General features: G+C 40.2%; 1 protein-coding gene across 4 annotated transcripts in view; it reads left to right on the top strand.

Annotated features, from left to right (window-relative positions):
• Nucleotides 1-14,657, top strand: part of LOC116396739 (glutamate receptor 2-like) — a 49,548-nt gene that overhangs the window by 29,984 nt on the left and 4,907 nt on the right. The window contains exons 17-19 of one of the 4 annotated variants that reach the window (XM_031871534.1): nucleotides 4,630-4,744; nucleotides 7,092-7,226; nucleotides 9,080-9,255. In XM_031871534.1, the coding sequence (XP_031727394.1) occupies nucleotides 4,630-4,744; nucleotides 7,092-7,226; nucleotides 9,080-9,250 (421 nt within the window). In that variant the 3' untranslated portion in view covers nucleotides 9,251-9,255. Of the gene's footprint in view, nucleotides 1-3,749; nucleotides 3,865-4,629; nucleotides 4,745-7,091; nucleotides 7,227-9,079; nucleotides 9,256-14,657 lie in introns of all 4 variants that reach the window. The other 3 variants (XM_031871533.1, XM_031871536.1, XM_031871535.1) reach the window with 3 other exon arrangements.

Raw genomic sequence — 14,657 nt, 5'->3', positions numbered from 1 at the left:
TAGAGCCAACAAAGTGGCCATACTTCTGGTGGAAGAAGCCCTCAAACTCTGAGGGGCCTGTGAGGCACACCAGATATATGGCTTTCCAATGCAATGGGCCAGTCTCTGTTGGTATAATGACTTGCCTGTATGGCCCAGGACTTAAACAGCTCATCAGCTTTCCTGAATCTTGCTGTCCTGCTCACATGCACATACACAGGTCATGATGTGTTAAGTCTCTGTTCTTTCACTGAGGTGAATGGTGGTGGGTGAAACGTTGATAGATCCATTTAGTGGAACCTATAGGCTGAATCAAATTTAGGGACAAAATCTGACTTGGGCTGCAGGCACATCTTACACACTCTGGCTAGAGTGAGAAGGATCACGCTGAGAGGAAGGCAGGCATAGAGCAGGACGTTTGGCCACTGGGTGAGCAGCTACACACAGAGAAAAACATAGGAGTTTTCCTATAAGGTGTAGATATCTATGATTGCCTGGCCTTATCTCTGCCAGATTTGTTCCACAGCATGAGGGTGGAAGGTCTACTACCGCAAAGGGGGTTGCCCCATGACAGCAGATTTGGCCCCCCATGTTCATGCTACTCTAGATAATTATCTGCTAGGCTTCTTGTGTAGGAGCAAGTGCCACCCTGGTAGTCGATTTAAGTTAATACAGTGGAGTTGTCTGAAGTGTAGAAAATGTTTCAGTGCTAAAAACACTGCCTCAGGGACCAAATGTCATTTACTGCTCTGCCCATCATGGTTGCCCCGCACTCTGACAGGCATGCATCCATTGTCATTGTTAAACTGGAAAACAGTACTATGGCCACAGCTGATGCCCCTCCACTGATGCAGAGTGACAATGCAAGTCAATATTTTGTTTTTTTTAGCCTGAACCCAAGGTGATCACAAGGGCACAGTTGTGATAGTGTTACCAAATGTTGAAAATCCCTTATTATAAGAAGACTGAGAGATACTATAGATATCACTGAAGCCATAAGGCACATAGGGTGTAGGCAGTCTGAACGTTGCAACTTTCCCCAGCTGAAAAAGGGAGACAGAACCCTGGGATGGTTTATCACCTTAACAGAATCCCTGACTGCCTGCTGACATGCAATTGTGAGCATATAAGATAGTCATCTTTGTAGGAGAATATTCTGATGCTGTTATTTCTCAAAATGAACAGTTGGAGGGCCAGTTCCTAGCTGTCAAAGCAGCAAAGGCATGTTTACTTCAGGCCATGGGGTCTCAGTGTTGTCCTGCTTGTATTCTGGCACCCCCTGCCTCTGCCACACTGCTGCGGCAAAGCCGGTCTTGGGTACCCTTAGGGGTGCAAGGGATGTGTTTTGGGGGTAGGCAGAGGTCAATGGCTACTCCATCCTGCTTCCAGCCTCCAAGGCTGGGCTGAAAAGGCCTTGGTCGGGTTGTTGGCCACATCAATTGCCGCCTTCTGTTCATCACACATTGTTTGTGATCTTCAGCTTTGACTAGCCCTTGATAGGAAGCATACTCTTGAAAGAATTGGACCAGTAACAGTTTATTTCCTTCACAGTCTTTCAGCACAATCTGGAAACTGTGGAAAATGTTCTGGGAACAGGTTACCTATTAATAAGCAGTATCCAAGATAGCCTTGTGAAGATGAGGGAGCTAAGTATTGTTTCTCAAGGGAAGAGTGCAAGAAAGACTTTGGGAGGACGGGGTTTGACTGGTATGTCGGACAGATGTGGTGTCAACAGAGCTTCCAAGGCAATTCCCATAGTGAAAACACAGAATAAAGTTTGAAAAATAACTACTTTTTAAGAGCTTGTTACTTTTATAAATGAATCCTGATTTATATCATAACCGAAAATAATCATTCTTTAGTTTGACTTAGCATGAAAGGGAAACTTGGCGCTAATGCTCGAAAATTGATTTGCTCCTAATTCATCTGCCTCACCGAAATACACATGACTTAGCCCCTTTGCTATGCTAAAATGACAGTTCCATTTGCTCCTGGTCTAATCATGCAATCATTTACCATCAATTTGGGTGACTTTTACACAGATGTGAAAGTACCCATGAAAACTAATGGCCTAATACTTGGCGGTAGCCAGAATCACCATCAGTGAATGTTACCAGGCTCAAAGTAATGGTGTTCATGTAGATTTGGACCCTGAATAATGACAGTAAAGCTGGCTTAGGGGAGGAGGATTACTGGTTTCAGCAATGCAGAAAATATCTTAACTGGGATGGGATGGGTTAGTTGTTTTTATATCTATATATGGTTGGGATCTGATGGCATTTTATGGAAATGAATACAATATTAAACAAGCTTATTGAATCTGAATTATTTCAAATCCCTTATCGAATCTATTTTAGAAAGGGTCAGCTTTATACATTTGTAAATATATCTAAAATTCTGACCGTAATTAATTTCCGGGCAAAGTAAAAGTTGAGATGTATTCCTAAACATATTATAAATGTTAGAACATAATTTCTAAAAACATGAAAGGACCATGAGGTCTATTATTCTGAATTGTAGAGTTAGACCAAACTGTTTTAAAACCATTTTTTGCAATAAGGATATTTTGGGCAGCTTGAACAGTATATAATATCTAGAGCTACAAATTGAAAATATTTATCTACCAGGAGTTCTGATTCAGAAATATTAACCTGCCCATCTATAATTGCTTATATGATAAGAAAAAAAGTCTAGCTGAGCGCTCCAATATCTAAAATTGACATGGCGCAGCTAGATCTTTTTTCTAGAGACGTGCCAATCTGTTGAGTGAGGTTTCAGAATTTACCTCTTTTAAATTACAAATTACCATTTTACCCCTCACCTTAGCCTTACACAATTGTTACGTTAACCACAAACTTGACCTCAACCCAAACTAAACCCAACTCCCATCAATCATTTCTGATACGCAAAACTATAACTTCACTTTAACTTAAAGGCCAAATATAGTTTATTACAGCTGTGGATTTATTTTTGTTGTTTGGGAATCAGTTCACAGTAAAACTCTTAATAATTTTGGGACATGGTGACATCACTAAAAGGGAACCATCGGATGATCACATAGGTTGTAAACACACCACCTGGTTAGTCAAACCTACCTGGAAGAGAGAATGAAGGCAAGTGGTAAAAAAAGTGGTCTTTCTTTTCAGTGATGCCACCAGTTTCAAGATTACAAGATCTCAATTATTTTAGCAAGTTCAATGTAACCATAACCGATCTAGACATTGCTACAGAAAACACTATTTAAATGGAAAACAGGGTTTCGCACAAAAATAGCTTGCAGAAAGCACATTAACCAGACAAAAGCCAAGTTTATTTTGGCCTTTAAGCAAGTAAATTAATTTTGACCTGCAAAAACAACAGCCAGTGCCAGCTAACAATGGGAACCTGATTCATGGATGTTTTGTAACAAAGAGCGAGGAGAGAGAAAAGATTTGATAAGAGATTTGTAAATTATCAATCAACAACTGGCTATCAGAACCCAACCCTATCTTTATGGTTCTACAACGGAATATAATGTGATTCTAACGCAGACCCATTCAACATCCCTATTTCCATGCTTACTTGGCAAGTAAGCCAGCTTAGCTGCTAAGACATGTTAAAGCTAATCATTTCTAATACTGATCAGTTTGCTGCTAACACAAGAGAAGCATTTCAGCTGTGTATAATCTGTTTATGCTAAGGATTAAGAGTTCATGCTGCTAACATGCATACCAGCAGGAGGACTGACATTGACAACAACTGAACTGCTAACAGCCACTGTGTTCATGTAGAAATGCTGTGAACCTGGCGGTGTTAAAGTTGAACGAGCAGGGGCTGCTGGACAAACTGAAAAACAAGTGGTGGTATGACAAGGGCGAATGCGGCAGCGGAGGAGGGGAGAGCAAGGTTAATACACACACACACACACACATGTACACACTAAAACACACAAACATGAAGGTAACGCTGGGTTATCAGGTGTAAAAAAAGACCTAAAGAAGCAGCACAGTTATAACGCCACATGTGAAGGTACCAACGTGCTGTAGCTGTAGCCTTTCACATAAATCCAAGCACAAATCAATACTCATTGTTATTACATATACTAGATTTAGCAGTTGCTTATAAGCATCACCAGCAGGTAGCGTTGTTCTCTGTGCTGCTTCTTTTACAGATGTGTTGCACCCTGTTTGGTTGAGGTCAGGGTTAGGGCAGGCTTCAGGGGCAAGGTCAGGGTCAGGTGACCTCATACCAGATGGCAGCAACAGTGCAGGAGAAGGGCTGTTGATAAAGAGTTTGTGCAAACTGGGCAAACTCCGTTTATCTATGGCTCTGGCCTGGAGGAATACTACTGCTGAGAAAGCAGAAAGGCTTTTCTTTGCAGCACCTCTCATTCTCTGTCTCTGAGGCCAAACAGAGGGGCCTTGACAGTAAAAGACTTGATTCTTAACAGTTTTGTTACAGACTTAAAGGTCTACACAGTCCACTGGGGGCTCAAATAATCTCCCAAACCAAGCTTTAATGCTGTGTCATTCATGACGAATGAAGTCCCTGCAAATAACAAACATTAGTTGGCCCTGTCTTGGTCACTAGACCAGAGTGTGAGAATTGCTGCGCCACTAATAACATAAGATAACATTGATAATGATGTTATTTATGTTATTTCCATTAAAGAGTGCCAATAAACCTTGTCGTATTGAAACTGAATGAGCAAGGGACCCTAGACAAGATGAAAAACAAGTGGTGGTACGATAAAGGAGAGTGTGGCTTCAAGGACTCCACCAATAAGGTTAGTTTTATATGTCAAACACGTTGTCTGTTCACACATGCACATATAGCTTGGTTCTATAGCTACACTTTAAGATCACAGTAGTTTAACATGTTCATATGTGTTAACCTGAAGGAAACACAACTTGCACAGAATGGTTAAGTACAGATTAGTTCCAGCTGTATGTAATGCTAAGGACACCCCAGGTTAAAGCATGGAGGTTTAACTGTCAAACTGTAAGTATAATGTTGACAAGAACAATAACAAATAGTGTCCTGAAAACAGAGTGGAACGTCTTAAGATAAACTCACTGTGCATTAGCAGTTAGGCTCACTGAATTGTTTGTTTTGTCTGTTTAACACTGATGTTTAAGTCTGACCGTCTGTCTGAAACCTGATTCTGACACACAGAGTTTCAAAGTTAATGTCTTGCAAAGTAAGAGTTGTAAATGGAGATTTCACAATAATCACACATTATATACATGGAAAAGGTAATGCGTTGTTATGTGGGGTAATGAAGGGGATAGCCATGTCTGTAGGTTAAGGACTTTCTGAAGGGTAGGCATATTGCGTCAAGGCAATTTTATTGAAATTTTGTTGTTTGTTTCCCCCATTTCTGTGGGTTTAGGCGTGGGTGTATCTGCTCTGCAAAAGGCTACACCCAGACCCTTCAGAGGGGCCGAGCTTCTTTTACATAGAATATATTACTCTCAACTTTGAACAGCTGGATGACCTTACAGGAGGCGGCATGTACCTTATAGGATGAAGCCCTGTTTCCCTTGACTCCTGGAAACTCAAGCTCAAGGCAATCTTTAAGCATTATATGATACATAGATGGCACTTGGTGACTTGGCAAAACTGTGAGGGTATGGATAAAACAGTTTTGGTACATGAAAAACGAAGCCCTTAGGTCCACTTACCTGATTTCAGGTCTTTCAGTTGCATCTCTTAGTCTTCTTCACTAAATGGAAGTGTATCAGGTGTCATCATCACATAAGTGTGGACCGTTTCCCACACTTGGTTCACATGATGACAACTAAGCCTGCCCCATTCACTGATGAAGACTCTCTGTTTCATTTCTCCGACGGTATACTCTCGCTCTAATAAATACCGCTGAATATCCAAGCCAGCCAAATCACTGTAAAATGTATCTTTGTCCATAAAGTCCTCTGCACTCATATTTTAGGATGCCATTGTTGCAAACGTAACTATTTAGCAATACAAACGAAGGAAGGGGACCAGCGACATTGATCCTGTAAAAAGATGCAAAGCTGCAAAAGACAGACCTGTATGCCTCCCCAATTACCTCAGCAATTCACCTGGAAAGGCTCTGTCTTGGACAGGATGTGCCATTTCCTGGGGCCCCCACACTAGGCAAGGCACGACGAGCCCCGTATAAAAGGCCTTAGGGCCCTCACTGGGCAGAGTAGTTCTGCTAAACAAGCTTCCTCGTCCTGTTGGCCTATAGGTCCTGTAACCCTAACCCTGAGTCAGCATCTTTAGGAAGAACGATGGGTTAGGTCAAAGAAAACAGATTACACAGGAGTAAAAGCAATCCTTATGCTGTGTTCACACCACCATTTTGTTGCTTTTGTCATTCGTAGTGTGAACATTGTATTTGGCTACATTTCTTGCCGAGCTTTAGAGCTGGTGAAGATCTTATCCATAATGTTAGGCACTCAGGGTAAACACCTGTCTGTGAGCCAAGAGATACAAGTGTAGCTGTGATAGGAGGACGTAAACATTGCTCCGACCATATAGTTACAGGCCTACTAGCAAAGAGTATATGATTACCTGCTTTTTCATTCTAAGCTTTTAGTTTAAACCTGTATTGACGGATTACCTGCGAGAAGCTGCAATAGGCATCTTTGATGATGACATAGACTGTAGGCAAGGCTTCCCTTCATCATCCCAGGTCACATAGGAAGGATAACGTACAGTGTTACGCACTGCGTTTGGCCTTCAGGAAGAATGAAATAGAACACAACAGTTTCCAATTTTTCTATCGTTTATGATGAAATTGTACTCATCAAAGTAACTGCTGACTTCTGTGAACACAGTGATGTCAGTGAAAAAAAATTCACATCTGCATAAATACACTACATACAAAGGTACACACATATTTACACATAGACAAACTGATAAAAGGTAAGAATGGTTTAAGTGTGTGCAGGTCAGGTTTACCCTAGTTGTCTGTGACTCTGTGCTGTCTTAATCTTAAATAATCTGTATTTATGAGGAGTTAAATATGTGCAGATGACAGGTTAATGGTAGTGTGTCAGGCTGTTAACATGAAAACACCCACTAACACTTTTCTCTGGCTGGCTGCCTTCTTTTTTTGCCTTTGTGTGTGTGTGTGTGTGTATTAGGAGAAGACCAGCGCCCTGTCTCTCAGTAACGTAGCAGGGGTCTTCTACATCCTGGTCGGAGGTCTGGGTCTGGCCATGATGGTAGCGCTGGTAGAGTTTTGCTACAAGAGTCGCGCAGAGGCCAAAAAGATGAAGGTATACCTTGTATTTTCAAATACCAATTTGAATTAACTTTCCATCTTAGAAACAGTTAGTTTTAAATCTGCTACATGTAGGATTCTCACTAAAAATACTGAGACTGAATTTGTGTGATGATTAATGAAACAAATACAAATGATCGAATGCCTTCCAGTCAGAAAACCAGAAAAGCAAAATCCTGTGTGGTGAAATTATATGTGTGAAATTGATATGATATAGAAGTGCATTCGATGTAATGTAAGAAATAGTATGCCAGTGTCTTTATGATATTATCTATGTATTAGGTTACAATCAGTTGCCAGTTTATTAGGTACATCTTCATGGTCATTTTTGCTGTTGAATTTTATTGCATTATACTTTATACCGTCCATCCTATTTAGATCAAGGGCATCGTATAAAATAATCTAAACACCCCTCAGTACAACACAATTCTGTACAGTACAAACTCCAGCCTCATGACCATTAAGTTTAATCAACACCTCTCTAAAAGAAAAACTGAACCGTAGAACCTTCATGAAGGTAGGATTTATTCTAGGGCTGCTGGAGTAGACTGCATTAGTTGTAGCTCAGTTGACCTAATAAACTAGCAAATGAATGTGTAAAGGACATCTGAAGTGCACAACTAGGAGTCTTACCTCAAATTCATACCAGACGCAAGATCTCATCAGTGCGTAAACCCTACAGAAGCATCAGTCGACACTTGGTTTCAACCTTATTTGTGAAGTTACTCTCTTAAGTATATACCCAGACAGATGTTTTCATCTTCTCGCTGTGTGTCTGCTCCAAAGCATTTACAAACTACTTTCTCCGGCCATCCACTGACGTCTGGTCAACAACTAATGTTAATTATTAATTAAGGTTTCTTGCTGTTTCACTGACCTGGTGTTCCCTACAGGAGCCTGTTTTTAGTTTCTACCAGAAATCTTAAGGTTTTGAATGGTGTGTGGTAAACACTGTCAGATTTATAGTGATTCAGTGTTTTTATATTTGCTAGTCTGAGTCATGTTTCTGGCCACCTGATGAATGTAAATCCTAAGTGAAATATATTTCTCTTTGGCTGCTAAATACCAGCTAGTTCACCAGCTAGTCTCTAAATAGTCTCTAACTGTTCCTGTCTACTGTTTGGTGTTGAGCTGGTAGTGTACAGTGGATGTTTTTAATGCTTTTCCACAAAAATGACTATTACTATTTTTATTAATATTATATTATATTTGCAAAAGGACTAACGGGCTAAATGCTCTATGGTGCAAATGGAAAATTTTGTGGGAAAGGTTTTAAAGCCGGCAATTATTTTTCAGAATTACAAATTTCCTCCTCATATATTTGTTAATAGCTTGTGGACCTTTAATTTCAAGCTCAAAACACATATGGGCTCACTGGGTCTGTCCCAGTGATGATAGTGATATTCGTAGTCTTATTCATGATTATTCTGGCTGTTTTTTTCAGGTTGATATTTTGCAAGCACAATCTGCAGAATTCAGAACAGACATATCACCTTTATATCATTGTGTTTCCTTTGTATTTTATTTACTGAAATTGGGGCAATTTAATGAAGTCGTCAGTGATAATGCATTTCTGTCATAATGTAATTGTCGTCTTTTTATTCTTTCATTATTTGCAACATGTGTAGACAGGTCTTAAAAGGCCATTCTCTGTCTCTGTCTCTCTCTATCTCTCTCACTGTCTATTGTAATACAAATCCATATTGCTTTTGCAGTTATCTATTTTTGGTGCCATCAGTACTCAAACTATTGTTGTAACATGAATTAGTCATAACAGTCACATGGCTAAAGAGTCATCATTGTTACAATCAGTATAGTAATAACAATGACTTTATTTGTGTTATGAAGGTGGCAGCCAACACCTTGTCGTCCCCCCAGCACACAGGAAACTACACACACACTTTGTCCTCTCCTCAACATGCCCCCAACTTCAACATGCTGTCCCCCAGCCACCAGCCAAACTACGCCACCTATAAAGAGGGCTACAACGTTTACGGCATTGAGAGTGTCAAGATCTAACACGGGTAGGAGAGCGATGATTGATGGCTAAAACTTTCCTAACCTCACAGTCATAGACAATGTTTAGACAATTCACTTGTAATTGGCTTTCATTCATACCATCGAACAACAGCTGCATTCACATTATGGTGGTGCATAGCAGCTTCAATGGCAAACTGCATTATTGGGCCGCGATGATCCATAATGCAATTTGTGGGAAAACTTAACTTTGTTGATTCCCCTTAACTGTTTTTGATTGCTTTTAAGCCACAAGCAATGAAACTCTGAGTGGCTCAAATGCTCTTCTCTGTTCTGGTAGGCTGTTAAGGAGTGATTATTGTTTAGTTTTAGTAGCAGTGATTTCACATTGAATCGGAAAAAAAATTGCAAAATCAAAGAGAAGATAATTAGTGAATGAAAACATTTTAATTTTCTATTAAAAAGAGGTACTGAGGCCTCAATCGGCTGGTCACCAGACAGCTATTTCTTTTAAACCATAATTGTTTGACATACCTGGTTTTATTTGAGATCATGGAAACTGGTTTGGTACAGCTTGAACAATTAGACCCATCATTTAAACGGCAAATGCGTCTATCACTGCAATGACCATTCATTTTATGGGACGCTCAGGCTCCAAATAAATAAATGACAGACAAACAGATCTTCTACTGTCCAAAGACAAAAATGTGATTCCAAGTTTTAGTTCAGCAAGACTCCAAGCTGCTGATTTGTTTCCAATTGATTAGTGGTGGTTTTAGATGTAATACTTAATCAATAGTATAACCTGCTCTGAAAAGAAAAAACACAATGCTTTTGATCTGTATGATTTCATTATTGTCCATGAACCTGGAATCTTTTTGCTTATTTGCATTATCACTACAATGAGACAAAATTTGCCGCTGAGGCTGACTGGCATTGCAGAGTGGTATGATTTACTGCATATTCGGAATGCAGCAGTTGTTCTTGGTAAACAAAAGTAACATGAAGACCACAATAAAGTCTCGATTAACACTGCATACAAGGTATCTTGTCAAAACTGTATATGGCTGTGAAACTCCTTTCCTTTGTTCACTCATTACCCAACAGCTTGCTCACCTCCTCTATCCCTTTTTCTCACCTCCCCTGACCTCTCCTCTCCCCTTAATCCCACCTCCTACCCTCTCTACACTCCTTTACCGCTCTCCTTCCTTTTCTCCTTTCCTCTCCTCTATTCCGCTGTCTTTCTTGTCCTCTTACCCACTTCCACTTTTCCCTTTTTACTTTTTGCCTTTCCTGATCCTCCTTTCTTACTTTCTAGCCAATCATCCTCTTTAATTGACTTTAATGGTCATTGGCCAATCATTGCCATCCGTCTTAATATCAGCTTTTCATTAGGCAGGCCCATGATTTCATTTTGAAGATGGGATGGTTTATATAGTAGCATCATCAAACGCTGGACTTCTTGGTAAAACAAATGTAAGTGTAATACCACCGCAGTACAGTGATAAATACCACTGTTCCCTTTAAGTTGATTTACTCGTTACAACACATGGGATATCACACCCCTGCATGGCCTGATTGAAGACACCGTTTATGAAGCATAAGAAGTGAGCTACTTATGCTCTGATTGGTTACTTCAGTGTTACAGACAAAAATACTAAAGTAAAGCAGGCAAAGAAAAAGTATCCAATCGGCCTACCATGAGTGTGATTCTTCTAAGAACAGAAATGACTTCCTGGGGATTATTGCCTCTTGGAAAGTATTGACTGAGCCTCAGTTGTGCATTTTGTTGCCAGATTCAGTACTCAACCCGGGAATGGTGGGTCACGTTTGTGGAGAAAGTGAGGCGGCGTAAAGCATTTCTCCGACTTTCCTGCACTTAGCTAGGTTGACCATATGGAATATGTGTAAGATTTAGCAGAGTTGAAGGTCGAGCCCTCTGAAAGCACTAGCCAGCAGCACCTTGAGCTCGCTTATGGCCATGATGACCATGACATTCTGGACATGGCTTGGATATACATGGTCTGTCAGAAGATGAACAAGAGCCTTTGCCTTGAGACCAGAACACTGCTCCTGCGTTGTTTAGGCTGGATGACGCAACCTCTTTCTCCCTGTACTGTCGGGTAGCTGAGAAACTGGCTTTGGAGTGGACCTCTCCTTTGCCAACCATCTAAGTTCGCAGCGTTTTTCATCTCCCTGAGCCATCTATTTCGATTTTGTTAATGCGGCTATAGAAAATTTCCCAGGAGCAGACAGGCTCTGTTCGGGCCCTTTGCTCTGGCCCCATGCTACAAACTTATCAGGCGATCTGTCTGGTAATCTGATAATATTGCTATCACAATATAAAAGTTCTGTAATCAGATTACTTTTCATTACTTTTGGATTACCTCAATACCAAATATACAAATAAAGACAAGAGAAAAGAAAAATGCTGAAATGTCCCCATTGATTTGTCTGCTAAAGAGGGAAAAACATCACAGTGCAGCACATGTTCTGCCTTCTAGCTGTGAAAATTCTGCCATCATCCGAATCATTTGGCACATTAGTGTTCATCAGTTCCTATATTAATTCAATTAAATTATCAAATCTCTAGGTCTGTGCCATGTAGTTTTTTACATTCAAGCTTATTTCATATTTTATGATGTCCTCACCCTAAAATTATATAATATTGTGTTATTGATATTGTGTTATATGAATGGAATTCATGGTGCTGTTGCTGCTAGACCGCCCTTTTAACACAGGTGCGCATCATCCTTTGTGTTTTTTGACTGCAGTGAAAATGTAGTTTTTGAAAAGCTAAACATCAACAAATACACTTAGTAATGGGGATATTTCCACCTAGTGGAATAAATGCTTTCTCTAACGTGGGCCACACTACCTGCCTCTACCTGATGGCTTACAAGTTTCACCAAATGTATCGGTAATCTGATCTATGTCTTTTTATCTGTATCTCCAATGGAATACATTCACCTTTTTTTGTATAATTACATAATGCTGTTCCATGTAATCAGTTACGTCTGCTGGTGAAGCTTGGAGCGCCGATGCTCCGAAAGTCCATTGACTGCCCTGATCAACAAAATTAGGATAAACACGGATGACATCCCCAAACACAGTCTCCCAATTCCCTCTTTTTTGCACACAAATGCACTTGTTTCCAAAGCTTGTCAAGTTAACAATGGTCTCTCAGCTCATAAACAGTGATTTATGTGCTCATAACAGAGCAGGTCAAATACATCCAAATTAATAAATTAATGCCATCCTCAATTTGCTCACCAAAGGGCAGCAGCCGCTCTCACTATGGTGCTGCAGATCTGTCAGCTTGCAGTGGGTTCCCTGAGTGATCTACAGTGGTAGATTCAGTATGCGTAGAGAGAACGGTAGCGATTTATTATCGGTTTCAGTTTTGGTTATGCCAACTGTGTTTGTGTCATCAGTACGCTGTGAAAGAAAACAATCCAGTGGTTCTACCTTCAGAGTTTAGCCGAGGTTGTTACAGCCTTAACTTTGTTGTTTTGCAGAAAGGAGGGAAACCGTACCCCATTTTAGACCTGCGAGTGTCTCTATTTTGAGAGAGTGCATCCTGTTGTTGGAGGCTCAGGTGTCGGATCATTTCGAAATTGTCTGTTTACCTCCAGGGAGAATCCCCCGTTTTTTTCCAAAACACATAACGCCTTAGGTCTAAAGTCAAGTTTAATGTTCCTTCATGGGTCTTGACATCAGTGCTTGAGGCTCTTTGTGGTTGCACCTAAATGCATCTGAAGTACCTTAGGTTACTGTATCTGTGTAGTGTACAGTATAGTGGCTTTTAGGGTCCTATGCTTTAGCCCAACTCCTTTCGTATTTGAGGAGCAGAGGAGTTATGTGCTCTGCGAGTGTTACACACATACATAGATTACACTCAAATTGTGTTTATTTGACCATGTTCATCGGTGTTGACAATGCGAGAATGGATAAAACTCTGTCTAAGCTGGGGCTTCTCTGGGCTTGTATCAGCAAAAGTTTTTATTGCAGACCCGACCAGGGGCAACGTCATGGGAGTGAGTGAGCCAGTTGTTCTCAATTGCTTTGGTTCCGTTTAATCTTTCAGATGAAACGTTTATATGTTCCTGCTTAATCAACACTATAAACTAGTGTTGGATATTAGCCTCCTCCGTATAGCTGCTTTGGGGGGAAAGTACATACGTCGCAAATTATTTGTGTTGTACGGAGTGAATCAACCAAAAGGAAAGCAATGATGGATATCATTTCTCCTTCCTAAATGAGAGGAATGAGGTACACTACCATATTTTTAGTCTGGCCACACAAAGACATGATATTCTATACTATATGTGTTGTACCTTGTTTCTCTTCTTCAGGAAACAAAAGCTATAGTCATTTTATTTCCTTAGTTTATCTTCACTAGTTTATTAAACCATTCGGTGAAATCATTGATTTTAAAACCTCATTCAAGCATAAGATGTGTTCCTAACAATGAGATAATGTGAGAAGTTTCTTTCCTCCAAACCAGAATTCATTCTCAAATAATGTCAATGTTTCTTCCTCAATGATTTGATTTGCCTCGACACTTCTGGTCATACTGCAGCATACCCGATACTTTCCTTTTATACACATTGTCACACAGTATGTCTTGCTGCATTTAGTGCCTTCAGGAAATGTTGTAGATTTTAAAATAATTCCTTACATTTCTGTCTCTCTCTTTCTCTCTCTGTGTGTGTGTGTGTGTGTGTGTGTGTGTGTGCGCGCGCGCTCACACACACACACAAACACACATATAGCCTATGGCTTGATACCGTAAACTAAGGCAACATGTATTTCTATTCATTTGAAGGATGTGAAGGATGAAAATAATCTCTGCAATAACCACATTGCAGAGAGCTTCAAAATGAGTGGGTGATGTGGAATGACACTTTATAATGTTGTGTGTAATTTTATAATACAAAAACAACATTTTGAGTTAGTGTGCATTTTCTGGTAAAATGTAGAAATATTTGAATCTTCGTGGATAAAATAACCAGACAGAAATGTTTTGGTTGTGTAAAAAAATGAAAATCACTGAACTGTATTACATTGATGCGAATTCTATTGAAATGCAATATTTCTCTTAAAACAATTCAGGGCTTCCGCCAGAAAGTGTTCAGCCAAGTGGATTTTTTTTTTTTGGTGGGGTGGAGCTGAGCAAAACCTTTAGGAGAGACTTGTCACTAAAATGAAAATAGCTTGTCCGCCTTAAAGGACAGTCCACCTTAAGTGAGCATGGGCCGCTAACTCCCTTCACATTAATCAACAGGTGACAAGCAAGATATAGGAATGTATTCACAGCCAAATAGTCTAAACTGTACAAACAATGCAATACTACAGTCACATTATTCACGTTGCTGCTTACTTCATACTCACCAGCACACCTCTCTCTCTCTCTCTCTCTCTCTCTCTCTCTCTCTCTCTCTCTCTC

Source organism: Anarrhichthys ocellatus, unplaced genomic scaffold (genome assembly GCF_004355925.1).
Source record: "Anarrhichthys ocellatus isolate YVR2014 unplaced genomic scaffold, GSC_Weel_1.0 scaffold58, whole genome shotgun sequence".
Classification (NCBI taxonomy): domain Eukaryota; kingdom Metazoa; phylum Chordata; class Actinopteri; order Perciformes; family Anarhichadidae; genus Anarrhichthys; species Anarrhichthys ocellatus.
Note: the sequence above shows the minus strand (reverse complement) of the source record. Positions and strands in the feature narration are given on the sequence as shown.